Raw genomic sequence first — 18,950 nt, forward strand, 5'->3', positions numbered from 1 at the left:
ATTTGCGATACCTCAGTTTTTTTTTCTTAAATCAGTCTTGCACATATACATTTTATTACATTTGAGTGTTACAGGCAGTAAAATTACTTTCATTGTAAGCAAAGTGGTTAACCATCTTTCAGGCTTTTCCTCACATTTTTGCGTAGTGATTTTTACTCTCGCATCACTTTTCCTAGATAAGACCGCATACTGAAATGGGGAAAACAGATTACTCAGACCTTCAAAGCAGCTTAAATCTACAGCATAAAAGAGATACATTAAGTAATACAGCCAAGTTAAAAGAGATCCCTTCATGGCTTTAACAGCTCTGACGATAGGCCCAACATTCTACAGTGATTCATCGATCTCATTTCAAACACACTCCAGAGATCAGGGTTTCAAGAAAAGAATCTGACCTACTGTTTTGTGGTTCCATGACTGATTAAAGGCAACATATTATGCACTTTTTCACAAGCTAAAACAACTTTCTGAGATCCTAATGAAATGTCTGAGCTATGCTTTGATCAAAGTAGAGCTTAGATTAAGTACAGTAGCTGCTCTCTGACCCTTGTTTGAAACAGACCTGTGCAGAACAGTCTGTTTCAGCAGAAGACAGAAAGAGGCATGGGGGTGAACAGCTGCTTTCTCCACTCTTTACCCCACCACCCTCTTCCTCGAGGTGGGCATTTACCAAAACTGTTGATACAGTTTTATGTTTCTATGGTAACAGCTGAACGTAGAGCGTTGGAGGAAAACATAAAAAATGTAAAAAAGAAACATGCACCATCAACACAAATGTGTAGCGGTGGAATTTCTTTCTGAACTCAAGTCAAACAAGACACAAGAGCAAGAAGCAGGTCCTGAAGCAAGGAAACTACACCCAGAAAATCCAAACAGGCAGATAAATGACCTACTTTTAAAAACAGGCATGCCCAAGGCTAGCCAGAGCTGTTTTGTACTTGAGTTCTCGAACTAGTAGTGACTTGGATACAAAATAAACACTCTAGGTACGCTAAAGAAAATGAAAAAAGCAGTTTTCACATGTACGTCACTTTTTAACTACATGCAACGGAACATTTAACATGCTTTAGAATAAACTTAGATTGAATATGTTGTGTTCTAATTCTGTGTAATTATGTGTGATCAAATTGCTTGTAATGTTTATTTTATGATTGTAAGTGTATGCATTGATTATCTTTTGGTAAATTATTTGCATAAGTGTGTTCCAGTCAAACAATATAATGTTCAAAATCTAGTTCAAAATGACATTGTAAGTAATCTAATAAATAAACTGTTTGGCCAACAAAATGCAATCTGATGTCACTAAGTAAGACATGAAAGAGTAAAATACCAAAAAGTCATATCAGGAGTATAATAAACATTTTAATAGCAGTGTAGAAAAAAATTATAGCACTTTTAGTCATGTAGCCATGAAATTCATATGACAATTTGTATGCAAAGTCATACAAAAACAAAGGGCCACATCATGAGAAAGACCACATGATCCTGTAATCTGCAGCAAACTACAACCCAGCAGTTCATATTACTGCAGGTTAATTACTTGCATCATCTGAGAATAGTATAGGAAGTCAGGCTGTAAAGACAAAGGTCAGGTGTAACTGAAACATCAAGTTCTTTATAAAATTCCTATCAAACTATTTAAAAAGGATTATTTTCTTTTCCTGTGTGTGCTTCTACTGGCTTTGTTTGGCTTTATGCAACAGCTTGGTGAAAACTTTTGCAACAGCATGAACTCTTGTCAACTAATGAGTCCTTTTGTTCTGCTGTCAAATTTTATTGATTCAGAAGAAAGGTTAATAAAGCAGTGCCATAATGTCTGATGCTGTATTGTGTGAGATTAAAGGGTAAAACCTTAAAATTATTGTTAATTTTGAAAGACTGGTCGTTCCATTATAAGCCCGTCATAATGATGAAATAAAATTAAGACAGAGGACTTTTTATTATTCCAATATAATAAAGCCAAATTATTTATATTAATCAGTGAAAAGACAACCCTCCACATGCATGCAAATCAATTTTAATTTCAAATGTGACCACAGAAGCACAAGATTATATTAAATGCGACAACACACCATTTCCTAAATAACAGTTATATGGAAGCGTACGACAAAGCAGAGGGGGAAGAGGCAGTAGGAAAAGGTTAAAGGAGGGAAAAACTAGCTTTCGAAACAAGTGCAAAAAAAAGAGTCAGGGTCTGTTAAAGGGCACGTGGACTTAGATGGAAGTGTGTATGTGTATGTGTGTGTGTGTGTGTGCGTGCGTGCATGCATGTGTGAGTGTGTGTGGGAGGGGGGCAAGCGGTAGATATGAGGATGATGAGCTCTAGTATTGTTTAAAATGACCGCAATGGTTACTAAGTCAACATAAGGCATATCCCCATGCAGTCTCTCTGACATACTTACGATTTTCTAGCATTTTCTGTCCGTCCATTTTGACCTTGGTCTCCCAGTAAACACATCATCTCCTGAAACTACTGATGCAGAAGCAGCAATGAGCTGGAGCTGCTCTTTCTCCAGCCGGGTTGCAAACATCGCTTACCTTGTGTAAATTAACAGCATAAGGTGCAGGGTCCCAGGCCACCAGAGTTACATTCTTATAGATGGAGCTCGTGTTGAATCGATGCTTAGGATTTGCCAAAATCTGTAAATGGCACACATACAGCGAAAAGTCAATCTTAAGAAGTCAACATGCATTTTGGCTTTTGCCATGCTGAAAAAAAGAGAAAAAACAAAACAAACAAGGTAAGGGCTGAAGGCAAATTTACTTTTTAAGTACTTCTTTGTAAATTGGGCAAAAAGATCAATCCCTATAACACAGTAAGTTTACTGCCAGCAGCTGTTTCAGCTGAGCTCAGTATTAAGACAAAGTTACTGTGCAAAGATACAAATGTGTAATATTCAGTTTTAGGCAACATTAATATCACACATGCTCTCACAATGACAATGCCAGCATGTTAATATTTGCCATCCTCATACCGTTAGCTTGAAATTCTCTTTTGTTTTTTTTGTTTTGTTTTTTTTTAAACTCTTTTTATTGAAGTAGTACATTTATGTTCAGTTTAAATGCTGTGAAGTTCTCGTTTATTAGAAAAAAACTAAACTTTGTTGTCAACTTTACTTAGATTAGCCTAGCTGCTCAGACTACAAGAATTTACAAATAAATTCAGTTATACGAGAAATGTTATCAAACCATTCACAATCAGTTTCTGTCCACTTGAAGAATAAAAACTGAACATCAACTTTTTAATCATTCATTTAATTCATTAAATAGTATCTACTGAATGTTTCACTGTACTCCATCGCTAGCTAGCCGCTAACGTTCTTTGCAGTTTAGCGCTGGAAAAGGAGTGAAACCTAAAACAATTAATTACTTCAATTTTATGTAGTATAAAAGCAGATTTAAATGAATGTTTTGCTTTGTTTGGTGGATACCAATTTTTTAATAGTTTTGTGTTAAGCAAAAAAATTTTAACAAGCTTCAGGTCAGACAGGTCTGTATTGCACATTTTTGCTGAAAATGGTCATTATTATAGTCTGATGTGGAAGAAATAAAAAAAAGGCTGCCAGGAATCTGTTATCTGTTATTCCAGATTTGCAATTCTCTTGATCACAGTGACAGACAAGGTAAAAACAGCTTTTGAATATTATTCAGTGATGTTCCTTTGCTACACATTTAAGATTTGAATTTAATAACATTTTTTAATTTACTGAGGGCATAACATTCAATCATGCTCAACAATATTAGGCTTAGAACTTATCTAAAGGTTTTTACCTACAGAAAAGTGACATGTAAGTTTGGTTTCAGTCATATATTTCTATTGATGACTCATTTTCAAATGTCATCCAAGGCCAGCTTCTCGCTTACCTGTGAATTGATTATGCGTATGGTGGTTTTGTTTCCCACATCTCGCTCATATCCCTCTGTGGGTGCAGCATTGAACCGTAAAACTGCGTCATGAGTGTCTAAAAGAAAAAACCATGAATCAAATTAGTACTAAGAAAAAAACAAGTAATGAACCATGAAAGTAATGACCATGATAATATGATAATATAATCTACTATATAATGGGAATATAATGCTCAGCCAGAGATTTTGCACAGAAAGATGTTTTATGTCCACCATTCCTCTCATTTTTTCCCATCGCAGCAAAAGACTTTATAGAATCACCCAACATCCTATACAGTCATGCAAAAAAGAAAGTACTTTCTTTCAATTCCAAGGTTTTAGGAATAAAAAGAACCATCTTGTCTACATATCTTTTACTCCTTGATTCAATAGCTTGTCAAACCACCATTTGGAGGACAAACTTGACTCCATTGTTTTCTGTGGCTTTTTCAGCCACTCCCATTGTAGAGGAATTTTGGCCTATTCTTCTTTATTGGAGTCAGTTTATGCAAACCTCCCTGAACCCTTATATACTGTTCAGGTCAAATTTGACCCATTTTGACATTTGACAGCAGTGAAATTACCTGAAACATCATTCCTGTTGTCTGAAATTTAATGACTTTTCCTAAAGGGAGACAAAATACACAAAAATGAAAATATTTTTAAATTCTATACTTTTGTATACAGTAGGTGCTACAAATTGTTGCACGCTGAGGCTGTTTGGGGTCAAATTTGACCCGTATCTATTTAAAAGCATTTTAGAGCTATTAAGGAAAATGCAGTTTATAGGAATCTTAGAAGTGTGAAACTGTACAGGCCAAGTTTCTGTGCTTTTTTTAATCTTTTTTATTTATTTTTATGGGACAGCGGTGACAGAGTTCAAAAGGGTCTGGATACTGTCATCAGAACTGTCTGCATTCGCACTATATTTACTTTGGTTTACACAGAAACAGACACCTGCTGGTCTTTTCAAGGGGCGTTTACTACAGTTAAGTAGTGAAACAGCAGAGGAGTGATCATATATGGTGCACAAAGGGAACAGAAGTCAAACAGTGCAGTGACACAGCCACAAGATCTGCACCTGTATAATAATGAAATAAACTATAAATGAACAAATCTGGGTTGGAAAGGTGGTGGTAGGGGACTCATAACATTATAAAAAGGTACATGAGCTGTCATTTCAGTGAAATGTGAAACATGCCCTTTGTCTGATCCTCCTAGAGGAAGAGATTTATAATGATTAGGATGTAGATGTGTCAGAGTCAGGAGATGACATGAAAGAAAAAAAAAAGAAAGAAAATAGAATGTGCTATTTGTTGGTCTTCACTTCACACAAGAAGCCAACACAGAAAGACAGAAGTCCTTCTCTGTCCCCTTAATGACTGGAAAAAATGGCAGAAATTAGTTTATAAAAAGTATAAAAGTAGATTTTTTTTTTTTCTTCTCGAGTAGACGTGTAGACACTTCCTATGAAATAAATCTTAGACTGGGCCAAAATTGACCCAGACCATACTACAAAGGCACAAAATATAAACAGTATGTAAGGGCTGAGGTCCCTCCACAGAATTTCAGTTAAGGTCAAAGTTGAGATCTGTGCCTTCTTTTGTAGATGTGCAGCCATGTTTGGGATCACTGTCTCATGTCGTGACCCAGTGTACCAACATCTCCAAAACAGACATAAATCATCTCAGTGGCTACATCGCTTAAGATGTAGCTCTTGTGAAAAATCTTTCTCACAGTAGAACAATGGATTGGAAATAGTTTAAAAAATGGCCTTAAAACTTTTTCCAGATTGATGGGTAGTAATAATTATTTCCATAGTATTATTTCGGGCTTTCCTCCTTTGCATTGTGTTAACACACAACTGAATGCTACATACCAGCAAACTAATAAAACTTTTGCTTTTATAGGAGGTGCTCACACTTGCCCATGATCAGTTAATCAAGTGCATTTGAGTATCGGCACTTAGCTACTACTTATATCATATTTACTACTTATGTCATAAGTTGTTCTTATATGGGGTTGTATTTACGCAATTAGATCTAATAAAGAGCCAATTGTGTGTGTGTGTTCTAATACATAAACCTTTATGCTCCCTTTTTTCCCCCACAAGAATGTATATGATACTCAAAACATCTGACAAAAGATCTTGAATTGTTTAGATAAATGAAAACTTGAACCTTGAAAAAATTTCTATTTTAAAGGATGTATTCTTATGCAACAAAACTAAAAATATTATCTATTTCACCAATTTGGAACTAATGCATTTCACACTAATCAGAGCTGCTTTAAGTCTTAATGTAGTCACCACAGTTCCTTATAATTACTGCTTGATGTCTTTTAGGCAACATCATATACATATGCACTTAAACCCCCCCAAAAACGTGATAATAAGATCATAGGCCAACCATCAAAGTGTTTGTGGCAGATGTTGATATGAAAATATGTTGACTGCTTAGATGCCAATTATGACCACTCTGATAGTAAATAACATCTGGAAGGCTCACACACATAACTAAAGTGCTCTCCAGTGGTTAGCTCAGGTAACTGATGAGGCACTAGAAAGAGCGTCGCTAGGGAAAACTAGGGCCACACTTTTCCAATCAGAAAAGCTCCCTTAGGAGTCCACATTTTCTTATTCACTTGATGTCCTTCACACTGAACAACAACATGAAATCTCCAGCTCAATGAATGGCTGCAGTAATAATTCCAAATTCATTTCTGCCTGTCTGCTGATCGATCCATCAGTTTTATCCATTCTGCCCTTATGTTGAACTGACATGAGGATGGATAATCCTTCAGGTTATGATCTTATGATTCTTCATCATGTCAGCCAGTCACAGCAATATCTACTGCAAACACTTGTGTTTGGCCATCTGTCCTGCTCCTTAAATATATTGCTGTAAACGTGTCCCAACAGAGTTTAACAAGAATGGCAGATTTTTAAAAAATACTTCTAAAGCTGAGATCAGTCTTTTTCTACATCTAAATGAAATTAGTGATAAAGCCACATAATCTGAGGCTTCTTATCTATTTCTAATCTGTTTTCTTTTTGTCTTAACTGTATCTTAAACTTGAGAATGATCATGTACGTAGCTTTATTCAGATGCACAACACTGTCAGAGGGTTCAAAACATTTCAAAAGTTCATTAGTTTACATTAAAACAAGTTACTAAAGAAAATGGAAGAAAGCAATGACAAGAGAATGAGCATCTGGCAAAGATCACACCATGAACACAACACACATTCCTCAATGAGGAAAAAAAAAGAGAGAACCCGAATATCTTTGTTTTCTGGGTCTATTATAAGACAAACACTGAATAATATTGCTGTCATTGTAAGGTCATCCCTGACAAACCAAAAAAAAAAAGTAACAACTCACAAGTTAGCAAACCTTTTCGGGGCCGAAAAACACGTCGAAGACTAAGACCGTATTTAAAAACAGATGATGCTGCACAACACTTTGACAGCATATGAACATCAAAACCTCATCTCCATGGTGAAGCATGGTGGCGGGACCAGCATGTTGTCAGGCTGCATTAACACTTCAGGTTACAGGTACTAGAAAAAGCAAAAATAAAAAACACCCATACTTGAGCACATTTCAAGATAATCTGAAAAACATTCGCTGTGGTTCTGTGCTTTGAGTTAGGATATTTAACACTTCAATTACAGCTGTATAATAAAAAAAAATATTGTGAAAGACTAAGCCTGCTTAAATGTCTTCATGTTGCGAAAACCCACAAAGATGTGCTGAAACAACATCCGTGTCAGTTTCAGACTGGGAAACTTGTTCATGCCAAACAATTTCTATAAATACGCTTTCTTCCTTCAGCTAGAGATTTTCAGTCTTATGTGACTGACATCTAAAAATGAAGTGATGCTTCTCTTGTTGCCCCTTTTACAGGCTGCTTGTTTTTCCAGTGATTTCCTGTGAGAGTAACCCTGCAGGTTGAAAACTGTCAAATACTAATGTGAGGAAATTGCAAAAGTGTTTCCAGATTGAAACGCTGAAAAAGAAGAATATATACTGTATATACTTTTTAGATAGCTTCACCTTGGTAATCTGTCTAGGTTAATCCAGACCCTGGAGAGGTCAGCTGGATGCCCCCTTCAACTTCAATATCCACTCTAATGAGAGTTTCTTGTATAAATCATAAAACTAAAAGCAGAGAGTTGTTTTATTGGCTTGATTTAAACTCAAAACTAATCAGACATATATACACTTTTTAGGTCTGTGAAGCACTTTTTGGACATGCTCTACTTTCCATTAATCTGGTGGCAAGTAACGCCCTCCATGTCATGCATGAATAAGCCTCCCCAGCAGTTCTTTCTTTTAAAGACACAAAATAGATGATAAAAGCAGAGAACAATAATGCATCAATTTAATATACACAAAATAGTCTTATTGTTTAAAAAAAACTATCTAAATAAAGTGAAATCAAAGGATTCACTTTTGAAAGATATGCAACAGTATATTATTTGTCTGTATAAAAGACTGATTATAAAATTTCTTTAGTTAAAAAACCTAAAATATAACTAAAACACGCTTCAGAAAGAGAATATTTGCTGCAAGGCGTTTTCATCAAATTAAATAACTCAGAGTCTTAAGGTAAAGTGTTTTCTCCTTCCTGTGTTGCACTATGGATGTTATTCATTCTTATTACCACATGATGGCAGCAACACATCATGACACTTCTAGACACTAAACCAAGCCCTGAGTAAAATAACAGCTCTCACATCATAAACTTTGGGCTTCAGCCAAAATTCTGACATATAAACGGTAGCGGAAAAAAAGGTGATACTCATTCATTTTCAATTATAACTGATATGAGTCACTGTGCACATAATGCTGTTTTCGACATAGTGATGCCTTATGGGAAGAACAGCGGGCTGAGTAATAAGCAGAGCAAAATCAATGCAAGTTGATTTCCTATGAAGTCAAGCCAGACAATAAATGTGACAAAGTCAAGCTTTGTCATCACTGAGAGGCTATTCAGCAGTTAATCAGATACATAATATTAGTCTTTTTTTAATAAGTTACATAAAAAATCTCCAGTTTTTTCCTGAGAAAAGAACACCAGTATGATGACCCACATGGCCAGTATCCTCCTGCTGTCTCATATTAAGATGTATGTGATACACCTCATGAACATGCCTTATGGATTACAACTTTTCACATCAACAAGGAATAAGAAGTACCTGCAAGCTTTCAGCAAACTAAAAACAGTCTTCTTGCTGCAATGTTGAGTGTTATTCATATATTAAATGCAAAAAAAAAGAAAAAAAATCCTACACATATTGTTTTTAGTCAATAAGCCCAAAAAAAACATGCATCAACACACTCCAAGATGTACTTGAAAACGTATTAAGTCAGCATTTCTGTGAATTTGCAGGGGAGCGGTTGGTGCCTAAAGCTGATTTTACATTAAGAGTTGACAGGCTGAAGCAGAAAGAATAATATTTCCCCTGACGCAGCAAAACAAGTTAATTCCACTGTGACCACAGGGTCAAGTGCAAATGCAGGTTTATGTTACCTGCATCTGATTTTGTGAGAAACCTGTTTAGTCTGTTTTTGTTTCTAGTAGAATGTAATCTGGACCTGGCAGTGTCTATATAACCGTGCCAGTAAAAAAAAATATTAAAGAAATGTAGGCAAAAAATTCTATAAAGTTCTAGTTCTCCTTATTAACAGCTATGCTTGCTCTGAACAGCTGAATTCACTGAGAAATGCAAGGAAGCTATATGTGATGTGAAGAAGCCTGATCGGTTACCAGAGGGGGTTCGTTTTTTTTTTGTTTTTTTTTTCTAGTGAGCCATCTGTCACTGAGTTCACACTCTCCCCCTTAACTGAAGAGCTGCCAAAAACCAGGAACACACACATTGAAAAAGGAAAAAAAGACATATAGCCTACTAGGCACACACTCAACTTTGCACAATCTGGTTGACAAGTTCATCTGTGCAAGCCTGACAAAACCAAATGCTGATCAGTGCAGAATCAAATGGATATTTGACCTGAAAATGATATGTAAATGTGTTGAAACTCAACATTTCTAAGAGATGTTTCATGATAAAAAAAGATGAAGTGAGACTTCTGACCAGTGGAAGCCAGGGAGAATTGCATTTGGTTAACCTAGGAGCTTGGATAAAAGCAAGTGGATTTTTTTATTTTTTCTTTGTTTGTTCCTCTTTTTTCTGCCTTTGTCTTCAAGAAAAACTAGAACTGTTTTTTTTTTTTTTTTTTTTTTTTTCTCATTGCTCCACACGGAGTTAAAAAAAACCTTGTCATTTCACTTCCCATGTGGTGTTTCTTGTGGCTTCACATTCAGTACAATCAGGAAAAGCATTTTTCTACTCCCAAAATTGGTATGTTGTGGCAGATCATCACCAACGCCTGCAAAGCATTTTTAAGCATTTGCAAAAAACTATTTCTGCTAGATATTTTACATTTTTTCAAGATGATTTTTTCCCCTCTCCATTAATAAGATACATTTAATGTCTTGTTTTTACTTGTACAAGAAAACTTTTTTTCCAAAGTTATTTGCTTCTATTACCATGCCACACTTCTACAAACTTGAAGTTTAACTCAAACAAATCTAGTAAGAATGCCCAGCAGCTTCGCAGACTGTCATGATTCCCTACCTTCAGCCACTTCTGCTAGCTCTAAAATGTCTCATTTACAAGCAACACGTGCCAAATGTTCTGTTGGCTGCAGCACAAGAATCTATAAGCTCTCTCTGCATCTAAAGAAGTGAACATTCAATGGCATTCATCCCAACAATATATGGAAAATCCTCACCGTTAGCATACTGGACAGCCAGTGTGGCTAACACTACCATTAGCTTTAACTGCATGTGTACAACCAGGTTCTACATGATGTTTAACACCCAATCCAGGCATGATGGACGAACACTGTGCAAACTCAGAGACTGCCTTGAAACCAGTAAACAATGTATTTGTGCTGTTTCCAATATGTAAAACATTTTTTTTTGCAAATCTTTATTTTAACTACTCACCAATCTCTTTGCCCAGTCCTGAGCGCAGGATGGCACCAGCAGAGGTGACTACTGCACAGGTCTTGAAGCTGCTCTTTTCCTGTTGTCTGTGCAAATGCTCCAGAGGAGGAGACGGCACAAGGCGAGCCCAGCCAAGTGAGGAGAAGGGCTGCTCCGACCCATCCACTGTTCTCAGCTGGGCCTGGGCTTTCATCTGACAGAGCAGTTCCTTGGCACTCTGGGTGACAATGCGATTTCCCTTATAGGAAACATGGTGTTTGTTGGCACTCATATAGTCTTTCATGGCACGCTGCAGTCGAGGACTCAGCATGCCGGCGGATGCACCACCCCTCCAAAGCCGCTGCACCACAGAGGCAGACTTTGAGAAGTAGTATTCCTCCAGATCTGAGGAGTCATCACCGGCCCTCCTGTCTGCTGTAGTCCTCATACTGTTCCCCAGTTCTTCGTTTTCATTTTCTTTCCCATCTTCTTCTTCCTCCTCCTCATCGCCGTGGTAACGAGTGGTACTGACATGGTTCTGGTACTCTGCATTTAGAGATGTTCTCTCACGACTCTGGACTCCAGGATCTGAATGAGAACCCACATTTTCTGTACCAAAGGAGGACCAGGCGGCCAGATTCTGTGGGTCAAGGTAGTCCTGTCGGCTTACTTCATGGCTTCCATAGGTAACATAGGGAGCACTGTCTGGGCTATGGCTCATTTCCACACCGGTCTCTGGGGTGGTGGAGCTGGCAGAAGGTTCCGGTTCTGGCTTTTCTCGGAGATATGTCTTAGTTACTGGCAAAGCCAGCTCAGGCCTGGGACCCAAAATGACATGATGTTGATGGGATGCTTGTATAGAGGCTAGTCGACGTGTGTCAGGGTGCTGGGAGAGTAAAGAGCCAGCAGAAGTCAGAGGCTCATCCACACGAGCATCCAGAAAGTAAGAGATCAGGGCAAGAAAAAGCAGGACCCAGGCCAGCATGGCCACCAGCATCAACCTCCGCCACTGCCTCATACCGGACTTCATTAGTTCTCACTCACATAGACGCCTGTTGAGATGATCCACCAACAATAAAGCCACACAGCCAAGACTGAGCCCAGAGGTCCAGCTGGAGGGCCTGTAAAACATAGGTCAAAGTTACAAATTGCAGGAGAGGAAGAAAAATACGTGAATTATTGCAGCAGAGGTTTGAAACACTGACCTGCACTGACACTTTTATTTCTTCCTGCCCATGTGTCGGCTAGGATAACAACAGGACCCTGAGAAAAGGAGTGGTACTAATTAATAGTCAGAAGACCACATGCATGCATGAGTTTGTGTGCATGAAAACAGTGTTCACAGACACATTATACCAAAACCATTCTGCACAGGAGAGAACTTGGCTGCGTTCCATTCCCAACTAAAAAGAGAATTTTTCACGACCAGCACCATTTACCAACATGAATCATATTCACAGCTTCCCTCATGTCATTTTTAACTCCTCAGCCAGCTAAAATGTTTAAATGCTCCATTCGCCAAAGATTAAATAAATATGAGGCAAGTCGATCAGGCCGGATCCAAATTATGTATACAACTTTGACAGATATATATATATATATATATATATATATATATATATATATATATATATATATATATATATATATATATATATATATATATATATATTTATATTTATATTTATTTAATTTTTTTTTTCTTTTACTATGGCACCCCCTTATGGAGACTTAAGGATGCTTGACATAGAAGACGCAGACGGACGGACAGTTTTGTCCGTTGTGTAATTTGGACCGTTTTCACAAAGCTTAGTCATCTGTCGCTTGGCGCAAAAAAACATAAAACAAAACCACTGGAAATCACGGGGCAGTGCTGAGCAGAATAGTTGACATGTGACCAGTGAAAGGAACCAACCAGAAAAGAAGAAAAAGGACAACAACTGTAGACTTAGTGTGAGCTTTAGATGAAAGGATATGAGAGTGTTTAGGGCGTGTTGGGCGGTTGGAAACAACTTTATAGTGGTGCATTATCCCTACCAACCAGTGTCTGAAACTGACATCAGATTGCAGGAGTAAACTCTGAACTCAGCGCTGCCCACTAGTGGAGGAATTGTCTTAACAATAGCAATGTAAAAGATGCACGGAAGTATGAGGACAGCGACGTATGACAACGAAAGAAACAGACTTTACTGTTACCATATGTAAGGGAGCATAAATGGGCCTTAATTTGGACATAATGAGTTGGATTATCATTTTCTTTCTTCTTGGTCAGGAGGCAATTTCTGAGAATATTAGCCCTACCGAGCAGCTGTTGTATTTGCATAACATTCAGGTGGTTAGGTCAGCTTGAGTAAACTGCACTGTAAAATCAAACCAAAGGAAATTTCTTTAGATTCCCTACCCAATCAAACCAAGTCAGCTGGACTAGCCTAGTGAGTTTATGTCCTCATCCTCTGGACACTGCAGGGCAATGACAGTTCCAGAAATTTACATAGTAAATATCAGTGTGCCATCAAAATGAGACAGTTTTTTCCCGGGTTTCATTTCGATTAGTTGCATTTTATGTTAGTTTAGGCACAATGGTAAAATAGTTAATGGAGGACAAATAGAAAACAACTTTTTAACCTTGTCCATACACTTGTGTACTATTCTTATAAATATATGCGTTCTACATATAGTACACATTTCCTTCTCTCTTCTTCTTTCTCATCTGCTTCAACCATATTTGCTGAAACATTTGGTTTCATCACTATACTGAAATGAATGCCAATACTGCTTCAAACCCAGAAAATACACTTTGTTTAGGTCATAGTTGTGCTAAACCATAATAATTATTAAATACCTATCATTATCAGCCTGGTGTATTTTTTGCAGCAGCTTTGATAATTCTCTAGTGACAAAACGTCAGGCTCAGAAACGCACAGCAACCAAGGTGAATAAATGAAGCATTAAATTGCCTCACATCAGAGGACTACAATCCTCTCAACCACACGTAATTATGAAATTTGGTCTCTTAATGTGGGAGTATTTGTCTCTCCAGAGAGAGTAAAAGAGTGAGGCAGGAGAGTGTTAAGCCTCCTCTAGTCCTAATTACAGCTTTCTGTCTCTGTAGCTGTTGAGTCCTGCAGAGAGTAGCAGAAGTGATTTCAGGTGCCCTCACCCCAGACATCCAGGCCTCCGGTCCCGAGGCCACATGGGAGGCCAAAGCTCATCTTGCTGACCCTGATCAAGCAGGGAGAAAACAGCAGGGGGCAACTGGGCCAGAGGGAATGGTAACAGTATGAGAGGAAGAAAAGCACTGGATGTACACATCTGTGCAAATACACACATTTGATTTATCTTGGAAATCTTACAACATGCCATTTTTAGGCCCTAAGGCCATAGAAAGGTGGGACAGGTCACAGGCAGTAATCTGCTATGTATCAGTTTGGACATGTTGGCCATAAATGAGGTTAAATGTGACTCTGAAGAAAATGTTCCATTTAACACCTGGAAATGACAACAGTCTGCCTGGCACACACACTAAAAACAAAGAAAACAAGCAGAACACACAGATGCCTAGTGGCAATGTTATCAACAAGAAAATGTCATCTATATGCGTCAGCGCTTCACAGAAACCCGCTGCAGACTGCATGCCCTGAGGCGTGTCATGCAGGCATGTGTGTGAGTTGGTAGCTTGCCTCACCTGGTAGCAATCAGGATGTGTGCTTCAGTAACTGTGGTGAAACAACATAAGTGTGTGGCACAGATGGAAAGGCGGGGGTGGAGGACAGAGCTGGGCTTGGGATGGTTACACAAAGAAACAACAAAATGGGAAGCATAGAAAAATGACGTTGCCAGACAGCAAAGGGTGACTAAATGACTTGGCAGCTCGTCTGCAACAAAAAGAGCCTTACAGATTAAAAAGCATAGATCTTGTAAAGAATCAAATCTTATGTGAATACATGGGAAGACAGCATGCACCTTTTGAAAAAAGAAAAATGATGGAGAACATGGTTGAATGTTTGCAGCCTGTTTATACATGCATGCATGCAAAAAAAAAAAAAAAAAAAAACATCTACAAGTTGCAAAAAAACAGTTAAATTAAGCAGCTGAGATGATGAGAAATGATGAGTGTGTCCAGGCGAGGTTGAGGGTGTTGTTGTAGTTGGCTTAGTTTGACTCACATCACGGCCCTTCTTAAACTCAACTAGGCACGATGCATTTTAGGTATTTATTCATTTTAGGGCTGTTAATATGTCTACAGGCCTATTTAGTCATGTTCCTTTATTCATTGTTTTTCTAAAATTTGCCTGTGTTAACCGTCAACTGGAAAATACATTATGCTCTGCATATTTGCATAGGTTTCTCTAAAGAGCAGGCCATTTAGTAGACCTCAAGAGAATCACTAGTAAGTTTAAGACCTGCATGAGAGAAACCTTGAGTGTGCAAATGTGGTCAACAGACAGACGCTATGTGGACCACAGCTGCTACAGAACAGATCTGGTGATAGTACAGGGGGTCTAACAGTCATTTAGATTCCCAGAGAATGCAAATTTTTGTGTTTGAATGTTCCATGCTGATGGGAAAAGTTTGTATGCAGAGTAGCTAGAATTAATTTGTTTAGCTTCCTCCACCTTACTCCTCCCTGTTTTTGCCTAGAAAACTAGTCAGCTGACAAAAGTTGACATTTGGCTGATGGACTTAGCTTTCAACTCATATAAAACCCATATATACATAAACCCCCAAACTGGTGATTTTACCATGTGCTTATTTGTTTACAGATTAAAATAATTACACCGAATCAGTCTGTGGGTGAAATTAACTTCAATATTTGTGGTGTGGTTAAAAAATAATAAACATTCTTATTTATTATTTTATTTATTATTTATTTTTAAATATTATCATTCAATTTTATTTAATTGTATTACTTAATAACACCTTCAGTTATAATACACCTGTCCTGGAGCAACTGCACTGGCTTCCAATTAAATTCTGTATCATCTTTAAACTCTTACTTCTTCACCTTCAAGGCCATCAACAACCTCAACCCCTCTGTATCCCACTGAGCTTCTTCCTCTTAGATCCTCCTCCTCCATCCAACTCACCCTCCCACCAGCTCGTTCATCCACCATGGGGTTGCGAGTTTTCAGCCGCTTGGCAAAACGTCTTTGGAATTCTCTGCACCTGGACTTAAAAGAATTCCTCCTTCAAATTCTAATTTTAAAACACACCTTTTTAAACAGGCATATTCCCTTTAGTTTCTTGGACTGGAATGAGCCCACTGTTGCAATTAAATTGTGTCTATAACATTATCTATTAGATGTTATTGGGTTTTTACTTCTCTATCTGTATTGTTGTAGCTTGTTTCTTCTTTATCATCAAATACTCATTACATGTAATAGTTGGCCATCTTGGTTTATTTCCTATGTATTACATAACAAACATACTCTTATTAGGAATCCAGGTATCTAACAAGAGTAAAAAAAAAACATGTGCATTGTCTATTTTCTAAACTTTCTCTGAAGGAAGGCTTACTATGTCAGACTTTGAAAACCCCTACTATAAAACATGCCATGTAAAAGGGAAATTATGTTGTTTAATAACATTGAAAATCAGCAGACCCTACACAAGTGTTGCATAAATTAACGCTGATAGCACCTATAGGAGCCATTCAGAGAATTACAAATTGCTGGGTCATAACCTCTATTTATCTCTATGGAAACTACTGCATCTTGAGGTCTTGTCTTCACACTCTCCTCCCTAACAGCTCACACTGAATCATTTCACCGTTTGTGAAATAATTAAGCAATGATCACAAGTCATGTATGTTCTTTGGCCCAGCTGCTGCCTTTTATGGTTTAGAAGGCATTTCTTAAGCAGCTGGATTTTAGGGAGCTTTTTTGTAGACCAAATAGAAATTACAAAAAAAATATATGTTTGGCTGTTAGAGAAGGCTGCTGACTTATGTACTGTTTGATTTTGGGTGTCTTTTGTATCTTTGAGTGATTTAGTCCTGTTACTTTTATGTCTGCTGAATGTGTGTGCCAGGCTATATATGGCAATGTCAGACAAGCACTTAAAATTTCCCTTGAACTATGAAACAATTGTGATTTGGCAGGTTTAGTGGTGATAATTGTCTTGTTTTGCAAAATCTGTCAAACATTGGCTGCTTTTACACCTTTATAATGACAAAAACTGTTGCCAATAAGACGGAAAAATATACTACGTGCAAATTCTTGAGCTACTCTTCATTTCTTTATACATTTCCAAGAAAGCAACAGAAGGTGTGGCATGATGACATAAACAGAAATACAGCAATTTACAGCCACCCTACCATGGAGACCAACTTTCTATTTTCCATCCACTCTTTCTTTTAAGGTCTGCTTTGTCATCTTTTGTCCTCCGCTTGTCCAGTTTTTTTTAATACAATAGCCATAATGAAGAGGTATGAGACATTTTTGGCCAACAGCGCTTTAGGAATCACCTTACTGGTACAAAAAAAAATTATATTTTATACCTGTCAAACTTTGTGATCATTGGCATATTTCATAGAATATGGCAATTTTTTGTTGTTTAAAACTGGTTGTTTGTTGTCTATTATGAGCAGTCCAATGGTCAGCTGCAAGAACTGAACCAAAAATGAGTGGAAAAGCTGCCAATGTTCTAAGAAAAACATTTTTAAAAAACCCTCAGAAAGCTTGGAGAACCATTGCTACCAAATATTTAAAAATTAGGGCTGCGTCGTGACTTTTGCCCAGTACTGTACATACACATACAACAAGATTTATGAGGCTACACATCAACATGGTTAAGATTTATAAATATGAACTATTGTGGGACTTGTAAGCCTCATTTCCACTTCTGCTATTAGCCTTGGGGGGAAAAAAAACAACAACACTGAGTTATTTGTCAGCAGACTGATGCTTGTGCCTCCCTGGCAATGCATTAGATCTAATGAAAAGAACAGAAAAGAGGCAGCACAGGTACACTGATAATATGGTAATATATAATGATGTAGAGTGAACATTTAACAATTCATATGGGGGGGGGGTGGTCTTGTTTAAATGTGACAAGTTAAAAAATCATTTTGTTATTTTGCATGTGCATCATTCAGACACATGCTTTCTGTTTCTTTCTATGTTTACATACGTGTGTGATTTCTCAGACATTACGTTAATGCTACAAGTTATTAACCTGATACAGCAGATATTTTGTTACACATGATATCTGGGATGTTAAATTCTACACTAACCTCTTTAGGAGCAGGAATTATAGACCTGAAAACCTCCCATACCTGCCAATATAAAATGGCAGTTGCTGCCAGCGCCTTTGATTGGCAACAATTTGAAGCAGGATGGATTTTCGTTGGATCGTGATCCTGCAAAACTCAGAAATATACAGCTGCCTCCCAAGTTAAATTAGCAATTGACTGTTGAAGCTGAAGTTCAAGTTGAAATTGATCATGCTAATCACTCTGTGATGGAAGAAATTGATTTGGTGACATTACACAAGGAAGACTGATTAAAAGGAATACCCTGTGCATGACTGCAAAAGACTGCTGATAATAAAAAAAAAAATAAGTATATGAAAATAATCTTTACACCTTTATAAAAATTTGCAGAAGAAGAACAAAGGAAACATTTACAGTGTGAGAAAGTGCAACAACAGAAGATCAGGCCAACTATTTTCACTCTACAGTATTTTTACCTAAAACTTCTAAGAACCAGAATTTTAAGGTTTGTGCTTTGGTTACTTGGGATATAATGTATGCCTCTTCTTTTTTTTTTTTGTCTTTAACTGTAGCTAACTGTAGTGTTTGCCCCTTCCTTCTGCATCTACATATGCTTACAACTGCTGCACCACTTCTGTAATAAAAATAAACCAAAACTAAAATCTTCACTGGACAAACATGTCTTAAGTAGCATATAAGAGCTCAGACCATGCTAGTTTGAGCTCTTGCTTGTAGGTGTTCTTAGCTGATTATAACTACCAGTGACCAAAATTAACTTTTTGACTCACCGGCCAAGTTGGCCGGTAGATGAAAAAATCCACCCCCAAACATATTTTTTATGTTAGTGGTACAGTAGC

At 37.5% G+C, this 18,950-nt stretch overlaps 1 protein-coding gene across 2 annotated transcripts in view; it reads right to left on the reverse strand.

Moving 5' to 3' along the window:
- st6gal2a (ST6 beta-galactosamide alpha-2,6-sialyltranferase 2a) overlaps window positions 1-18,950 on the reverse strand; it is a 53,702-nt gene that overhangs the window by 15,005 nt on the left and 19,747 nt on the right. Inside the window, exons 1-5 of one of the 2 annotated variants that reach the window (XM_042001557.1) lie at window positions 14,041-14,063; window positions 12,086-12,143; window positions 10,902-12,001; window positions 3,865-3,962; window positions 2,539-2,640 (exon numbers count right to left, since the gene is read on the reverse strand). In XM_042001557.1, the coding sequence (XP_041857491.1) occupies window positions 2,539-2,640; window positions 3,865-3,962; window positions 10,902-11,910 (1,209 nt within the window). In that variant the 5' untranslated portion in view covers window positions 11,911-12,001; window positions 12,086-12,143; window positions 14,041-14,063. Of the gene's footprint in view, window positions 1-2,538; window positions 2,641-3,864; window positions 3,963-10,901; window positions 12,002-12,085; window positions 12,144-14,040; window positions 14,064-18,950 lie in introns of those variants that run through there. The other variant, XM_042001556.1, reaches the window with a different exon arrangement.

This window comes from Melanotaenia boesemani, chromosome 12, assembly GCF_017639745.1.
Source record: "Melanotaenia boesemani isolate fMelBoe1 chromosome 12, fMelBoe1.pri, whole genome shotgun sequence".
NCBI lineage: Eukaryota > Metazoa > Chordata > Actinopteri > Atheriniformes > Melanotaeniidae > Melanotaenia > Melanotaenia boesemani.